Raw genomic sequence first — 18,396 nt, forward strand, 5'->3', positions numbered from 1 at the left:
TTATCAACAGTTGTGACTCACAAATCGATTCAATTAAAAATAATTACATGTTATTTGGTTTGATTTCAAATGTCGAAATTAATATTTTTATGAAAAAGAAGTTTATTTCAGTACAAAAAAGTTGTATGAAAAAAGTGAAAGAAACAAAAAAAAGAAAAATTTGTCCCACAGATTGGCAAAAGCCTTTTTATACATATAATATGATATATATTGAGAAATGTATTGATTGTCTGTTGCGATGAGAAAAAAAAAGGAAAAAAAAAACAACACAGATTCTGAATATTAAAAAAAAGTGAAATGTTAACTCGCGTAAATGTTTTTATCATATAGACTTATGTTATACGTATTGAATATTCGTCTTATTGAGAGAACTTCCGTTAATTTCAAGTTCGTATATAAATATTCGTTAAAATAAACGCAATAAAATGTTGGGCTGAACAATGATTGTACAACTATCTATAGCGAAAATTTTCAATTTCGTTAAAAAATATTTAAATATATAATATATATAATAGTCACCTGGCGCAATTAGGTATATTAATTTCAATGGGCCTGAGAGAGAATTGTAGAATAATATCCGATCGAGGTTGAATTTTTACCATTCAACCAAGGAAGGAAGTTTACAAGCGGTTAAATTTTCTGACTTACATCTGCTCTTGCACATAGTTACAAGCTATGAGTCGTTGAGAACTAGTTATTCCACATCCGGGATAAAATTCTCCCTGACAGGGTGTATTTTAAAAACAAATATTCCTATTATTCATTTTCTAGACAAGTCACAAGTCAAGATTTCAATCAAAATATCAATATTAAAAAATGACTAAGAAATCTAACGCTCATTAACTTTGATAATTTGATACAACACCTTAAGGATAAATCGGTGGCCATACCATCTGAAATGAATCATTAGGATATGAAAAAAAAAAAAAACTTTCAAGAAATCTCTAGCAATGTCACTTGTGGCAATAATAATGAACACAAATGGAACAATGTTGCTTATTTTGTGGCAGAAACGAATCTGAGCAAATTCAAGAAATCTCAAATTATAGTAGACTTATAATACACGGATATATCAACTGACAAACATCTGTCGTAACATACTTACACAAATCTATTCCTATTCAGTCTAAAGAAAACTGTTTATGCATATTTTTTCAGACAATCTCTGGAGATCTGTATGATGAACGAAATGAGCCCAAAAACGATAGAATGGAACCAAAAACATCTGCAGAGTTTAATCAGTTTGAGCGTTCTCATTATAAAAACTTTTCTTCAATTGTTCATATGTTAAATTTTGATATTCGAATTTATCAAGATTCATGTCTAGCACATGATCGAGATGTTTCTTCATTCTTATTTACCATCATTGTCCCAAGTAACATTAATAGACATCTTTTGAATGGTTTTTTTTTTTTGCCTGAACTTTTGATTGAGACGGTCTGGCCGATTTAGCTTTAACTATGCCGCTCAAATTGTGAGTTCGACACCCAACTTGGAGGTAAATTACACCTCAAACGTGGAACAAACAGCCCTGAATGTAATAATAATAACAATAACAATAATAATAATAATAATAGTAATAATGTATGAAGGGGAACTCAGATCATTTACACGCGCAACTTAAAATACAGACACTTATAGTATTTATAACTTCAAAATCATCGTTGAAATTTGAGAAACAACAGTTATTAGGGTACAGATTAAGATTCGTATATTATTACTTAGCTCGTATTTATCAATGGAATTTACCCATGGAGTAATGTAAACATAATCGGAATCTTTTCATTCGAGATAATGAAATGAAGAGATTGTTTCGAAAGAAAAAATTCCAATATTTGGCGAACACTATCATTACATGTTTGACTGTACGTTTTGAGAACTGTAAAATGAATCCAAATGTATTTTCGCCAATGTAGTTCGCGTAAGCGCTAAAATCAAAGATCATGTATTTGGTTTATCATTTTTCCTTTTCAATACTCTGTGGATCCAATATTGCAGAATATTATTGGTATATGAATTTTAATCGACCATTGGTAAAGCGAATACCGCCACGACTTTAATAATAACAATAATAATAATGATGTTAGTGGTAATAAGTATAAGCGGTGAAAATATAAATAGACCAATGCCTTCTTTAGAGATATGTTTACATTTGAAAAATACGATTTAATGAAATTGTCCGTTTTTCATTATTAAGATTGTTTAGTTTTCAAATTATAATTTAATGCTATTTGTTTGGTGTTATTCTATTCCTATGGTGCTAGGAGCGTCCTCATGGAATTAACCTTACCATTGTTAAGAACTTACGATTTCCACTTTCCATTTTTATCCTAAAAAAACAATTTCTAAAAATAATGATAATAAAAATAACATGACGATTAACTGAGATTTCTGTACACTGTACAATATATTATTACTACCTATTTTAGTACCGATTTAAACTCTACGCATCATAATTAATTAATTATTATTTCGATTACTGTACAGTTGGTTTGTAGGTGTGGCTTATATCTCTGGTAAAAAAATATTTCCAACTGTCATTGATAAATTATCTGAAGGATTCTACAAACTTGTTTCCAACTCTGTTTATCTCTGATTTTATTCTAAATATTTTCGTGCAATACAAACATTTTTTACTGTAAATTTTTTTAGAGCTTGAAGAAGAAATCAAAATTTAAGGTGAAAATTTTATGTGGATACAGAAATAAAAAATTCGTCTAAAAATTTTCTTACAATTAACCAACGAGAATTAATAGATGATGCAAATATTTAAAAAATTTGGCACGTAAAATTTTAAGAGATTGTTTGGAGAAAGATTTCGAACGATCAAATGTTGTAACCTTTCTGAAATTTCTCAAAAATTCTCTACAAATATCTGAAAACATTTGATAAAGTCGGTATAAAATCTCGGAAAGTGTTCAAACAGGGTATAAAATAATCGAAATATAACAAAAAATAATCAGTTTATCAGAGTTGTTAGAATCTTTCAGGATTAAGTTGAAAAAAGGGGTAAGAAATGTTTTTCCACCATTGAGAGTTGTTTCAAAAATCCACGATCTTTGACAAGACAAAGCGAATTATTAACGACGAAGTGACGATAATAAAATTCTCCGTGTTAGTAGTTATTATTACACTATTTACAAAATCCTTAACGAAAGGTGAAATATCAGTGATTACCACGACCACTCAGTGAATTTGAAGAAATATCGGACGCGTCGTCCTTGATGCGCCTAGTCAAAGTGCCCTCGTCCAATTTCCTAGTGTTGTCATAATTGCTGAGTTTTCGCGACAAACTTCCTGACAAACTAATGCCATCCATTTTCAAAAGGCTCGACGTGTCCTGCAGCCTTCTGTGATTCCTGATGACAGAAAATTTCTGAAACTTTAAAAGATTGCTACAAATGTAGCCAGAATGTGAGTTTATAATGTTCCTTAATTTCCCTGAAAAACTTCTAACAAATTGCAATAATTCGTCGAAAATTCGTAGGTGTATCTTAATTTCTACACAGAAAAATAGGTCCATTCTGTCGGAGCTCTGAAAAACTTTGAGTTTTCTCTATAAATTGGTCTAATTTTCGTTGCTGACTCGACTAATTTGTCAGAAATAGTCCAAAACTTAATTACTCGGAGTTATGAAAATTTTTAATATCAAATAAAGTTTGGAAGAATACGAGTTCCTTCCAGAAACTCTCGAATTTTTTGAAATTCCTCAGACATGATTAGAATAATTCGATCTTTACCAGAAATAATACATAACATTTCTTAAAACTGTTTATATACGTGGTAAAGTTTTTTTTTAACGAAAATCGGAAAATAATTTTCACCATGGATTCTCCAAATTCTCGTTTCCATTCCTCTCCGCCAGTTTCTCCGATCGAAGAGTTCCGTGCTTCGTCAAGCTGTTGTCAAATCGAATGAGATCGGTTTCAATGCCTCTTATTCTGCTGGTATTGTTTGCTTCACAATGCCTCAACCATCCGTCATTGATTTCGTATCGACCGTCCACAGAGTCCACACATTTTCTTTGTGAATCCTCGATCCTCCGCGATGTTACACTCCCATCTGTGTGCCCGCGACCCGGACTCTCTGCCTCGTATGCACACTTTGCCAACGATGCATCTAAGCCCGGCCCTGCAGCCAAGTGGAGATAATTGTCATCCCCGATTGGAGCTTGTCTATTGGACAGAAAAAATTAAGTCGTAATTAGGAGCAAAGCGTACCCTACATTTTTACAAAAAAGACAAAAGCATTGAATAGAAAGAAAAGTTTCAATAATATAAATACAATTTACATGTAGGAGCTTTTAGAGATGTTCAAAAATTTTTAGTTGATGTTTTCTGTTTCAATATCAAAAAATACATTTTATGTCATTATTTCCCAGACAGTACATTGGTCAACACTGTCAGCTCATAGGTTTATTTTTCAGCAAAACCAATCAGTTTTTATAAGGTTGAATGAAGGGACACTGTTACATCAACTTGAGTTCGCACAACACTAATCTCTTCAGAATACATTTCGCTTAACTACGGAGATTTTCTTGCTCTTCAATTTTGGCTAAATAGTGTACAAAATAACGACACTTTGATTTCTTTCACTTTTCTTCAAAGTGTCAACAGACGATATTTCCTGTACTTAATTTTCATTCTGTGAATTCCCGAACTCAAACGGAAATAAAATATCTTTTGGAGCAAACGTTGCCTTATAAAGTCAAATTGAGCTACGGTGTACCTTCAACCATGCGTAAAACGAACTGGCTTTTCTGGTTAATGATCCCATGTCCTGACCAATGTATTACCTGTTAATTGGTGATAGAAAATATTGTTTTCGATGTTTAAACAGTAAACATAAAACAAAAATTTTCCAAAATCACCAATATTGATAGTGCTCGGAAAAAATGATATTTCCTCCCTATAATACTCAGTTTCCGTAACCCTCCGTGCCCTCAATTCCTTTATAAAGCTTCTTGAAGTTCGATCTAATTTTTTCTCAGTTCGTTTTTCACGAAAATTTCATGAAATCTTCTATAACTAAGAATAATCGTTGTGTAGTGTAATTGCAATCTGCTCATTGCTCCTTCGGTGATTGAATTTTTTAGTTTGCTGCTTACTTGCTTCCATATTTTGTTTCACGTGCCAATTTCCTTGAATAAGCTCGATGCTCCTGTTGCAGGGTGAAAGCAATTTCTCGAAGTGAGGCAAGGGTCTTGAAGCAGGACGGAACATCCTCTATAGGCGGTCCATCTCCTGGTAATACGCAGACTTTGTTTGCCCCATAAACAGCTTGGCATTCACAGGCACTTATTAAGGTTTCGAGGCGCGGCATATTTGTGAAAATCAGAGAGTGAATCCTCTGCAAATCACGGTCTGGATCCAACGACATTTTCAAACCAGCCTCCAGCCCAGGTGAAACTTCGCTGCAGCCCGGAGCACTTACAAGTGCTGCTCGACAACTGAAACAAATTTTCATCATCAGATGTTATAATTGAGAACAAACTTGGGGCACTCCGATTTGTGGAAATTTTATCCTTCGAAGCCTTGATTTGAACACTTACAACACCCTCTATAAAAATAAAAATTAAATACGACGACTGTTTTTGTAATCAGAAGTAAAGATACTATGAATTCGAAAAAGCATTGAATATGCGTACCACAGCCAATGTCCATTGATGTAGGCACTCGGATGGTATTTTTCTAGTCTATTACTATTCGTCTGACAAATTTTTGTAAGAATATCAATCCATTCTTTTTCTTCAACGCAATTACTGGCTTGAACATACAACGCTCTTTGTTTTTGGACGATTTGGAACATATTTTTCATCTTGAATGAATCCTCATGAAGTCTTTCTACAGCAAGAATTTCTCTTAATGGTATTTTACACAGCGGTTCCTTTCCTGTTGAAAATGTAAACAAAACTTGTCACAAGGTAGAAGATACAGTGTATTAGATAATACATACACGAATCAGAACTTTTACATCACTGCTGGTTGATTGCAGAGTGAGAGTTTAATTTCAGTACAAAACTTCTTTGTGTCCTTACCTTTGTTCTTGGAATAAGTCAAATCTTGTGTAGTCAGTCTGAAATATCTTTGCTTGAAGTTTTTCCTCCCAAATCTCTTTCTGCCCTGCGCTCTTTTGATCATAACTCTGCAAAAGGGCGTTCGTATTACGAAATTGAGACACACAATATGTGTAAAGTATAATTTAGGTTGAGATCCAATTTACAAACATGTTTGAAGCAATATGGCGTCGAACAAAGTGATCAACTGATTTTTTCGGCTTTGGTTTTAGCTGAATTACAAGAAAGTAAAGGGAAAGAAAGTGCTGTGCAAGCTGTCGTAATTCTGTCTTGTGACATTGAGCTAGTAAAGAGTAAAAAATGCGTTAAAAAGCGACTTTTATATTTGAATGCGAATCAAACTAGGCGTAACATTTTCTGCCATGATATGGTGATTATCGATACTTTGGATCCCAACAGATTAGGAAGTTCAAAATATGTACAGTGACAGTTATTATGAAAAAGCATAAAAAAGTGACATGATTTACAAACCTCTTGCCACAGTCAGCGGTAGGCACAAAAAGAGAATATATTCTATTAGAAAGAAAGAATGAGGAATTTATTTTGTAAATTATATGACTAACTAATGAATATTGAGCATATGATTTTCCAAAAATCAAGGAAAAATGTCTCTAGAGGAATATCAGCAGAACGTACCCTTCCTTCAGTACCACAGGCTCTTCCTGGAAAGCTGCGGGTCTCTCTTTGATAGTTCCACTTCCACTGCTAGTTGATATCAGTTCTAAGAATTGTTTCACAGCCTGAATGTGCTTCTCTGTATAAAATTCCCTATAAATTAAGTACAGGAGAGTTTTAACTCTGCAAGTTGAGCTCTATCAAGCTCATAATGACACTCCACTATATTTTTGCGCTGAGGAATGTGCAAAATGAAATTTACCTGTACACACACTCCATATATTCTTCTTTACAAACACTGCCTGCCCCACCTCGACAGCTAACCAAATTTCCTAAGCTTTGAATCGTTTTTGAAATTAGTGTCAGCGTTCTATATGTCTGGGAATCCTGAAATACCAAGTCATATTGTTTTCGATGCCTTTGGTAGGGAAAAGATGAAACCCTGGTGGAAAGTGTTTTCAGTAACTCGTAGAAATTTTCACGAATTCACTCAGAATGTGAATTACGTTATGCCAAATTATGAAAATTTTTTTCATCAGGAAATATTTAATCTTTGTTTCAGTATGCGAAAAAGAATATAGAGACAGATGAAAGTGGGGAAGAAGAAATAGTAATTGCAATAATAATTTTTTCTTGTCTTACTATTTGCTCAGTGGTAATGTCGAATAATTTTGGTCCAAGTATCGCCGGCGCGAAGAACCTGAGAAATATGAAGCCACTGATGACAGAGTACCTCACTTCTTTATTGTAGGGAAAATGTGTCACAGCCAATTCTCGCAGGCTCCAAAACATCTCGCACATTAATGGCGGGCACCGGACACCTGATGTTGTTATCGCGGTAAACACTCGTTGAACATACTCCTGCAGATACGAGTTGCGGAATGAAATAATCGGCGCAATAGAATATCTTTAGTGTTAAATGAAAACAAAAAAATTAAAACTATACAAGTTGGAGTAAAAACTTTGTTGTTGATACACTACTAACGAGTTTTCTTAACATCAACACATTGAGAACAGACAGTATATGGAATTGAAACAATTAGGCTTGATGTTCAACTCAATAACGCTGTTCTTACCTTGAGGTTCGCCAAATTCGCTTGGATAGTGTTGGCATCCTTTACTCGGGTTGGGTCTATTTCGCAAGGTTTTCTCTCCAGAAATACTTGTTCCATAGCTGGTCGAAGAGTACAATGTAAATAATGAAGTCCAGCCAGCCGCATTCCTTCGTCCATCATTTTACTGACTAGAGTATTACCTCGAAAAATTGTCGTAGGATCTCTGAAAACAATTTTAAAGCATCACTGAAGTTTACTTCTGTATGATTTCACGGATAAATAACGATGTGTAACACTCAATATCACAGGATAAGTACTAATATCTGAGGTTTGAATAGGTAAATAAAAATATTTCAACTATTTTTCAAATTATCCAATTTCGATTTCGATTCTGTGGATAAAAATTATTTCAGATCATGATTCGATGTCGTAAATGTGTGGGATAAAAGCTAAGCTTACGTCAGTTTGGAAATCTCGTAGCTGGCAAGTGCCCTCATGACTGAAACAAGCTGTTCATGATGCACAAGGACACGAACAAGTGGTTGCGCAGCCTCCATCTTACTGGCGACAATCTCACCAAGTATGTAAACAGCTGAGGAAGTGATGGGATGAACAGTAACACTCTGTAGCAGCAAACTCTCCAGTCTTTTGTACATCTCGGAAGGGAAGACATGGTCAGCTGTGTAGTGAATCTTCAGCCTCAGAGATCCTATGCATGGTATCGTCCCCGGCAGTGTAGAATTGTTGGGAATCTTGCTCGGTCTGTGCTTTGCTGACCTCGGCTGGAGAAAATACCTGAATTGTCGAATGATAATGAGACGATTACATTTACATAAACCTAAATATAGAATGATCGGAATCAATAAAAGCATTTTTGACGCACAACACGTTCGCATAATGCGCAATATACAAATCCCATGTGAGAATTTAATTCTGACTCACCAAGCCGTTGTGGGGCTTGTCGGTTGTTTTTGCAAACCGCGCAGCATAACTCGAACTTCGCCAAGGAAAGCTGGCTGTTCACCCATGCCAGACGAAGCATGCCAGACGGCGACAATAACTTCCCCAACTTCGCCCCCATCGATCGAATAATGGGAGACATCCTTGTCCTTGGATTCAGTCAACTCGGGCTGAGAGAAAGAAAACAGTGGTGATGCTCATTGTTTCAAATCATGCTTGCTGTTTTAAACTAACGTTGTTTTTCGTACGGAAATGACAGAAACAAGCTTTTAACGATAGTACAGGACAATGAAAAGCATGAACAACTGTATGTAAAAGCCATCACAGTCCTTGGAACGGTACAGCAAACGTTTTTCTTTGGATTTCGATCAAAGACACTTATAATCAAAGTTCAGCGCAGTTGCATTTGTGAAGATACACTACTTCGCTCTGTGATATAAGCAGATAGAGTACGAAATATTGTGTAAAATTAATTGGTCGAATCTAATAACATCTAGAGGTAAAATCAAGATCAATTAGGAGCAAAGATAGGAAAAGATGGAAAGAAACGTTCAAGAAGTCTCTAGCAATGATATTTGTGTCAATGATGATGAATATGAGTAAAATAACATCCTTACTATGTGATAGAAATCATTCTAAACAGATTTGTATTTCAAAAGCTATAGTATCAACATTTTGAGAAAAGGTTTTATAATTATGACGTTAAAATGAGTTTAAGATTCTAATGTTTTTGGGTTCATTTCGCTTGCTGATGAAATCCCCACAAATTGTCTAAAAACATTGAAGAAATCTTACATTATAATGTATTTATAAGATGCAAATGTAACAATTGGTGAAAATCTTACAATCCGATAAAAACTTTAATAACTTTGAAAATTTCACTTATAAAACCTTTTTTTCAATGCTAGTAGTCTTTTAACTTATGTTATTCAAGTTTTCTCAGAATTCATTTGATTAGATAGCAGGAATGTTGTTTTATCGATTTTCACCATCCTTGACACAAATAACACCGTTGGGGCTATTTTAAAAGTTGTTTTTTATCTTCTCCTAACTCTTGAATCAGACTTTTCGTCGCCGATTCGTTTTCAAGTCCGTGATTGCAATTTGCCCCAAGACTACAAATCTTATTATTATCTTACACTGACTTTCTAAATTGGAATACAAAATTGGTTATTACTGCATGATTGTCTTTCTATTTTCATGAAGCTTGATATAAAATTTGCTGAACATCTTCTCATTAATGATTTATAGGTATTTTAATATCTGGAATGTTGCAGGATCGAATTGAGAATATAATTCGTTATCGTGAGAAGAGAAGTGACTTTTATACCTCAAATACAAACGTTTCATTGAACCGAGGCGATACTGTCTTCTTCTTGACTTTGGTACGCTTCGATATTTGCTTTCCGTTACTGTAGGTCACAGTGACAGTTGCGAACGGATCACAGCCCCCGTTTTTAATCGTCAATTCACTGCACTCTATAATTCTGGAAATAAAAGAGAAAAAAAACCCACTAAAAACAGCAAGAAAATCAAAAACAATCCTGGATTGAATGAAACATATTGTTTTTCTGGTGAATTTTAAATCATTGCTGCCCTGCTAACTAATAATCATTATTTGAGCCACCGTAAAATTTTTAATGAGAGTAATAATCGACTCAGGATTAGCAAAGTAAGTTTCATGGGAACTGTCCGCCTTTCAAAGCGTAGTAAGAAATGAAGAGGCAATAATGAAACGAGGGCACGATAGATGAATAAGCAGCACATTAATTACAAAAGCATTGTAACAATGGTGGGAAATTATGCCCCAGCAGTCACAGAGCTAAACAGGTTTATCAAGCGAATTAATTTTATGCTAATACAGTTCAATTAGTCAGAACTTTTCACTGCTGGATAAAGATGAGCTACTTTCAATTATGGCAGTGTTTTTCAACCTTCTTGAATTCGCGACCCCTTTAGAAGTAAAAAAGGTCTGGCGACACCCCAGGTTCATAATAAAACTATGTCATTGATTTCAAAAACGACGGATTTAATTTTCAATGGTAAACATAAGAACTAAGAAGAGTGCAAGCAAGAAACACTTAGTGCTCCTTCGACACAGAATTTCCCCAATTTTCTGTCTTCAACAAAAGCTGCAAGGCCTTCTTTTTCCCAAAACTCACCTAACTGTTAACTTTGGATGGAACTGTCCGATCTGCGGCTGCAGTGCCAATTCTAGATGCGCTTTACCCTGCACCTCGGAATCCGCATCTACAGGCCTCAGCTGGAACCAGTGTTCCTTGTTATGGTAGGTAGCCAAGTCTTCACGTTTTATTGCCACTTTCCCAAGTATCTTGTCCTGTTTTAGATGCCGGTCTCTATCGTAAACATATATGCTAAGGTAACGGAACTTTCTAGGTACCTCAAACTGGAACTCCTCGCCAAAAAATGGGCTGAAAATAATGAGATGATCAACATCTTTATCAAACTATTTGAGCACCTGTAGAAAACACAAATTGAATAATTAAAATCGCAGCAACGAAATCAATGAAATTGCACTGAGGATTTTCGATTCTTATTATATGATGTTCGAGTCATGAATACTGAAAAATTTTTCAAAATATATTCTAACAATCCTGAACAGTCTAAAAATCTGATTTTTCATATGAAAAGAAGTCTCGCGCACATGAGAATGAAACCTAGTTTATGGGTTGAAAAAAGTTGTCATACTTGAGCGTCCGTTCCATCGTTGTAGTGCGGAAAATCTCTTCCTGGTCGAGGGACAATGCACAGTAGACATCTCTTGTGCCAGGAGATCCATGGCTTCTGCTTTGTAAATTTTTTGCCTCGCCTATAATCACCGAACAAAAAAACAGTAATGAAAAATTAATAATCTATTAAGTAGATGTCAATTAGAAGCCCAAGAAAAGCAAAACAATAGTACAAATAAGCAAATAATCAAAATTAATTTGAAACGATATTTTAAAAAAATGATAAACGGTGGCGATTGAAAGGTTCAATCAATAGATTTTTCGTATTCTTGAAAGAATAGTATTTTTTCGTTCGGTCTTCAATACATACAGTAAAGAATATTCTCTGCCACAATCTTACTCAGAATTCAATAAATATTTCTGGTAATGTTTTTTTATGATGTTAACATTTGAATTTTGATGTATTATTTATTCTGCCCATGCTGATTCTTGGTTATAAATTATCCTATTAATCCTACATCTGTATAAATATTTGTTAAAAAGATATCTCCTGGACGGTATTCAAATGAATTTGCTATCCCGTCTGCCACGACAAGCATTCCAGTTGCAAATGTAAGAATTCATTCATCTATTTAATCGAAATGAGTAAATCCGTCGAATGTGAAAGGTATATGTTTAATCGCGTTTAATGGCATATTGAAGTCATTTGATTGGCGTTTTCAAGGTTTTTACGAAGTTTACCATGTTTTTGGACATTTTGAAGACCTGTAATAAATTATAGTGTAAAACAAAACGCGAATACGATTTTTTAAATGTTTGTCCGTTCGTCCACAGTTCAAATATTCATAACGTATGCATTTAAAAAATGGACAAGTCCATATTTCGAATGAAAGCCTCATCTTTATTCGAGTGTGACAAATTTTCCCAAAGTTTACGAAATAACATGATATTTCTAGACCGGATGATGATATTTTATGAATAGCAGAGCGTTTAGAGACCAGCTACACAAGGCATAGAGGTGGGAGCAAGTAGTTTCCATTCATTTAAACGTTTTTCTAAAATTCGAATACTCGTAAAGTCCAAGTTTTAAAAATTGACATTTTTGATTGTCTTATCTTTAACAGAGAGTTAAATAATTTTTGCTGAAGTTAATGAAATTGCGTGAGATTTAGAGAAGAGAGTTTGTCATTTTAGGAATTGTAAGATACTCGTAGGCCCGCCCAAACGCAGCGTGTGAAAAGGTAGGTTTCAAATCGTTTGGATGTTTCGCTACAATTCGGATACTTGTAGCGTACTGTAAATTTAAAAAATTAAACGCGATCTTTATCATTCGGCGCGAGTGTGACGATTGGTGTTGATTTAAGAGCGATGCAGCGGCGAGTCGAACGAGGCGACAGGGAGTCTCCTGGGTGATCCATACATAGGTATAACAGATATAGTAAACGCGGGCATGGGTCTGTGCGTATGTGCGGTTGTGACACAGGCCGGCCTAGAGCGGTTCAAATCAGGAGGAGGCGCGGGCGCCGTCGGGTCCCATTGATAAAAGTTTCGCGGTGCGGCAAGCACGTAGCTTAATCGAGGTCACAAATCGCGCACGTTCCGCCTCTATTTATTCGCCTTCCGGCACATTGCTACGAGACGTGCATCCCGGGAAAAACGGACGTCAAATCATAGATAATTCCTGACACAGGTAATCGCGAATGTGTCTCTAGGATCAGTTTTAAAAATTTTAGAGTTTTACGAGGATGCTATACTCTCAGTCATTTTACCGACAGAGGAAAATGTCACTTATTTCTGCTATCGTTATATCCCATGCATCGTTGACGGTTCGTTAAACCTCGCGGCAACACAAATGTACGCAAAGAAAATTTTTCTTTGACGCAACGAAAGCGCTAGAAAATTTATTCCCGTAATTGAAATATGCACTGTAAATTGTAGGAATACATTTTTTCATAGCGTCATTCTTACACGTGAAAAATTTAAACTTTTTGGATATTTTTGTTCGGCTTGAACATTACTGAGAATCGCGCTCGCTGCCGCGGTTACATGTCAGTTATGCGTAGGCTTGATAGTGGTAAAAATAAGTGACATTTTATTCGAAATTGCGTTCGTTTTAGCCGCGTTAACAGACGCAGAGACTTCGCGCATCCCTGAAGTTTCCAGGGGGATTGAAACCGAGGAAAGATCTTTTAACCCGAGGTTCTGCAGCAGCGGTTCTTGCACGGTAAGTGAGTGAGACTTTCGTGGGAGTCTCTGCAGCCACGATTGACCATGACGACGGTTCACGATGACATCGCAGCGTTCCTTTTCGCTGTGTTGCGGCCGTTGGTAAAATCGTGGAACGGAATCCGTATCACCGCACATTTTTCACTTTACGTTAAATATTTATATTTATTGTCGATTTTCTCGTTTTCCCTCTCTCTCTCTCTCTCTCTCTCTCTCTCTCTCTCTCTCTCTCTCTCTCTCTCTCTCTCTCTCTCTCTCTCTCTCTCTCTCTTTCTCTCTCACTCCCTCCTTCTATCTCCCCGACCCGTCAACTCGACACTGGGTATAGGAATAAGAACCAGTATAAACGTATCAACTGCACCGAAAATATCTCGCGAACTTGTGCGGCTCCTTGTCGTTGTTACTGTCGTTGTTTAAGCGTGTTAAATCCGTCCGAATATTATCTCTCTTATTCTATCCTAAGGCTCTTTATTTCCGTACCAATTTTTATCTTTAGCCGCTCTTCAACGCGAACTAGGCGCGTCTCCTCAGCCATGATACCTCCATGACACCACACGGACGAAACAGTTCTGTGAATGGGTAGAGAGAACTGTGGGGCCTTCGTGACGAAGGGTCAGGGGAAGGAAACGACCGAAGTAGCGATTCTCAGCAGTCGGGGGACGCGGCTCTCCCTCTTCTCTCTCCCTCCCTCCCCCCCCCCCCCCCCCCCCACCGAAGTAGGCTGTCTCTCCCACACTACGTCCGGGCTCGCCGTCGGCTCGCCATCCTCTGACTGTACGTGTTGCCTGCCCCCCGGCGCTCAGTCCGTTTTTCGTTCGCTCCTCGTGCGTACGAGACACTCACTCGCTTTTCCATGCATTTGTGGCTATATTCACGTGCCGACATCTACCGGGTGTCCTTAAAATAATATTCAATCATTTTACAACTCAGGACGCTAATGAAACACAACTCATCGTTTATTAATTTTTTTTTTTTTTACTTTGCTGTAAATATTCCCGCCTTCGGTATTGAAATCCAAAGTATCGAAGGATGCCATCTGGCGACAGAAGATTTACTATGCTGATCCGTTCATATTTAGTTGTAAGACTTATTTTTATGACTATCTTTCAGTCTTCAGCAACATATTTTTATAAAACAGACGCTTAATCTTTTGCACAAAATCTTCTGTCCATTTATTTGCGCGTTATTCAGCTAAAACAGATGCTTGAACGATCAGCTGATCATTTAGTGCGATGCCATATTGTTTTATCCACACCCATACTTTGGATACCAATTATATTCAATCTTTTTTTTAATTCCATTTTCCTTTATGATTTCATTCATATCGGGTAGCAGCCACGTTTATTGCGTCAATATGTACACCCGTGTGTCAGCTGTTCAAAGGCTATCTTATCAACATTTTATTCTAAGTTTAGGCTCATTTGTGGCCAACTACGACTATTTCACCTATAATGGTCGTATCGAAGGTATCATTTTCACCGAATAAGTGATTACAATATTTCCTAATTATTAAGAATTTAATGGGTGAAGATAGATATCGGAATCCCTTCGACAGCTTTAAAAATCAAGCGCAAAATTTAACCACTCGCCTTAAATAATTTCCCACGGTCTTCGAATTAGGTACACCATTGAGTAACAATTTATCATTTGTTCGTTTCTTTCCTGCAAATAATCCTCTGGGAAATATACGGATCCGTCGAATGCCTCCCGGCAGCTAAAAATTTAGCACGGTAATCGGGTCGTATTTGATTATAAAAATCATTTTATGTTCTATACTTTACTCTTCATCAAATCATCGTAACAAAATAAATGTCTGACCGCTTGCACAAAGTTTTATGTCCATTTATATTCGTTTATAATAATTGATCTACAATCAAGGCTTAAATGATCAGCTGATTACCCGGTGACATGTCCTATCGATTTATCCAAGCCAATACTAGGCTTTCGATATTAATCAATTCAACCTTGTATTAAATCCTTCAACTTTTTAACCCTTTTTCGCGTCATTTCATGGTTGCCACGTAGTTCTTCAACTAGATTTTGGAAATATTAATGAAGGAAATGTTTAAAGACGACTGGCGCACGGCATGTTTCGTCGGCATTTTGTGCTTTCATATTGAAATGCAGGTTCATCTTTTTTCGATGACAATTTTTTTTACTCAAACTGTGAAATTTGTACTTTATGAACACGCTGTATGTACGAATGCGTACGAATAGTCCGGAAAGAGCGTGATTACTATAGTTTTATTTTATCACCAGTGTAAAGAAATTTGTAAATAGCTACAGCGGATAAAAAAAATTAAAGTATTATTTTTGAATTGGCTTTGTATCAGAATGAGTTGATTGATATTTAGAAAATCTCAGCAATTTCATCTCTAACCACTTTTTAGAGATGATAATTTCTTATCTTGTATAGTACACACACTCTCAAATCAGATGATGAATCAGTTTTATCAGAATTACCACTAATTTGTATGCTATCAAGTTCCATTATCGCTTACAATATATTTCTAAGCGTAAGTAACAGCCGATAGCTCACGAAATGTGTACCGAAATAATAAAGCTTACGAATTACAAAAAAAAAGGTATAACATTCGATAATGCGTGTTAAACATGTGGAAATAAATATATACCAATATTAATGTAACACAGATTTTTGTTAATGTATGCTAAGTTTAGAAAATTTACTTCTTTTTTGGGAATTAGTCTTCGTAGTAAGATATTATTAATTTCTATTGTATAACCCGCTCCCATCCCATGAAGACTGTGATTGAGCAACGCGGAGGTATTTTTGCTGCCACCGCACTTTTCCACAGTTTCCCACCAGCCAGAGAACAGCATTTATTCATAATTAATGCTATCAAAAAAATACGATTTTTGAACTTGTAGATCTCAATAGCCGTCTTGAAAGTGCGAACATCCGATAAAATTTGTGTTTGCATAGCCTTATCGGCTGAAGGGTAAATTCTCCCGGAAAATCGATTCTTTTGCCCCAGTGAACAAATAAGTGTGATTAATATGCACGGGTTCTTAGGTTTTTCCGTTGTATTTTAATCAATGACTTTATCCTATATGCTACACGTCATTCCAACAGGCAAACGGTTTATCTCATAAAATTTTCAATTGGCATAGTGCAGCCTGAATGGAATGAAGGTCTACACGTTGTTCACCGCAGATGGATGTGGTAACGGCGGAGTCGTAAAGTCAGTAAGAAGGAAAAAAAAACAGCATACCATGTAATTGTAACAGGATAATCATTTTTTATTATCACACAGAATGAAATGTTATAATTATGTCATGGAAAAATACTGGAAAACGATGATTTTTTTTCTGCAAACTTCTTTGGTCAGGTTTAAAATATCAGCATTTGCACACTTATTGTCATAGCTGAACTAAGAAGTTTCACTTGTTTCAGCAATTTCGTTTCAGCCATTAGAAAAAAAATCATTTACGTGACATCTTTTGATTTTCAATTTGAAAGTCTCCAACAGCCTCATTTAAAGCATTTGACCAGTTACTATTAGATAAATTGATTGACGCAAGAATATTAATCATTTTTCCTCGCTAATTTTAAAGGCAGATGTGCCCGTTCAACTTGTCTGCAGTCCAGCGATTCCCCGTTTCTGTGATTTTCCCACAAACTTCCTTCTCGATCCAGTAACAATTCATGAAAAAGTGAAAAATTACTCACAGGAAGTTCATTCGAATTGGAAACTTGGACCAAGGAAATATCCAGCGAAGTTTGTATGAAATGAATGTACGATTTATTGGAACACAAGAACGTGTATAGTTCGTTTCATGAATTACTATTATGTAAAAAAATGTTCAAATTACTCTGGCTATTTATAAAAATAAAAATCCAAGCTGGGGGATTTAAATTTTTTAATACCAAACAAATATGCAAATGTATTAATCTGGAAAAAAGTATTTTGAAAATATGACTACACAGATAAGTTTTTCGTTTCGTTTCATACCATAACGAAGAATTCAAAACCGAAGATAGATTCTTTCGTTAGGTATATGAAGTAAAATCTAGGAAGTAGGTATGTTGAAAAATTAATGACAAGGGGTTCATACCTTTGTTGGAGACGTTCCTGAGGGCTCAGTGAGGCGGGATATGGTTTAGAGGAGCATAGAGGAAGCGAGCCATTGCGCCATCAGGAAGTAGCTCACACATATTGGGAGGCGCATACGCGACCGGACGAACCTAACACCACGATAAGACTCGTCGTGTCTGCAGCTTAGCAGGCCGGGGTTTAACACACGCGTGGAACTTTAGGCGAGTGACAATGAAGGGTTACACGCATCTACAAGGTGTCCATTAGTAACTGGTTCACTCGAACATTGACTTGTCTCAAGATCGTAAAGGGAAACTTCCCAAAATACTGAATTCGATGACGGGTGGAAGATACCTAGAGAGGTATATTTGGCGGCAGCAACTTCACCACGCTAACTGACTTTGTTGTGTAGAAATTATTAAAGCCATTTTCTGACGTGTATTTTACTATTTATGAGTTCAATGTAACTAAACAAAAGCGCAACCACTTAAATAAAATTTTACGGCTATTCATATTTTCGTAATTTAAGCTAAAACCGACTCCGAAAAGATCAGCTGGTTACCTGATGCGACGCCATGTTGCTTTAGCCTCGCAATTTTCCGTGAATGAACGTATTATGTAATACACAATTTCAAATTTATCAGATTCATCTGTTTAAACTTATACAGATCACCGGATTGATTGAAAGACGTAAACTTAAGAAGATACTCTAGTAA

The 18,396-nt window shown here is 36.0% G+C and overlaps 1 protein-coding gene and 1 long non-coding RNA gene across 5 annotated transcripts; one reads left to right on the forward strand and one right to left on the reverse strand.

Moving 5' to 3' along the window:
• Positions 1–1,393: 1,393 nt before the first annotated feature.
• Positions 1,394–14,288, reverse strand: RasGAP1 (Ras GTPase activating protein 1). Of its 4 annotated transcripts, XM_069133471.1 has the most exons (17): positions 14,103–14,288; positions 11,416–11,536; positions 10,869–11,138; positions 10,037–10,193; positions 8,689–8,876; positions 8,206–8,541; positions 7,768–7,969; positions 7,334–7,552; positions 6,954–7,078; positions 6,713–6,844; positions 6,548–6,589; positions 6,038–6,144; positions 5,648–5,891; positions 5,108–5,449; positions 3,825–4,175; positions 3,178–3,359; positions 1,394–2,330 (listed from the first exon to the last, which is right to left on the reverse strand). In XM_069133471.1, exons 1-17 carry the CDS (start codon positions 14,155–14,157, stop codon positions 2,326–2,328), a joined length of 3,078 nt encoding a protein of 1,025 aa, XP_068989572.1. In that variant the 5' UTR covers positions 14,158–14,288; the 3' UTR covers positions 1,394–2,325. The 4 variants fall into 4 exon arrangements, with proteins under 4 accessions (XP_068989572.1, XP_068989574.1, XP_046469997.2 ...); XM_069133473.1 differs by having other exon boundaries at positions 1,394–3,359; positions 10,869–11,063; XM_046614041.2 differs by having other exon boundaries at positions 1,394–3,359.
• LOC124213124 (uncharacterized) lies at positions 12,903–14,329 on the forward strand. The gene is made up of 3 exons (XR_006881821.2): positions 12,903–13,086; positions 13,514–13,620; positions 14,119–14,329. It is a non-coding gene; the product is annotated as an uncharacterized lncRNA (long non-coding RNA).
• The last annotated feature ends 4,067 nt before the right edge of the window (positions 14,330–18,396 follow it).

Source organism: Neodiprion pinetum, chromosome 2, assembly GCF_021155775.2.
Source record: "Neodiprion pinetum isolate iyNeoPine1 chromosome 2, iyNeoPine1.2, whole genome shotgun sequence".
Classification (NCBI taxonomy): domain Eukaryota; kingdom Metazoa; phylum Arthropoda; class Insecta; order Hymenoptera; family Diprionidae; genus Neodiprion; species Neodiprion pinetum.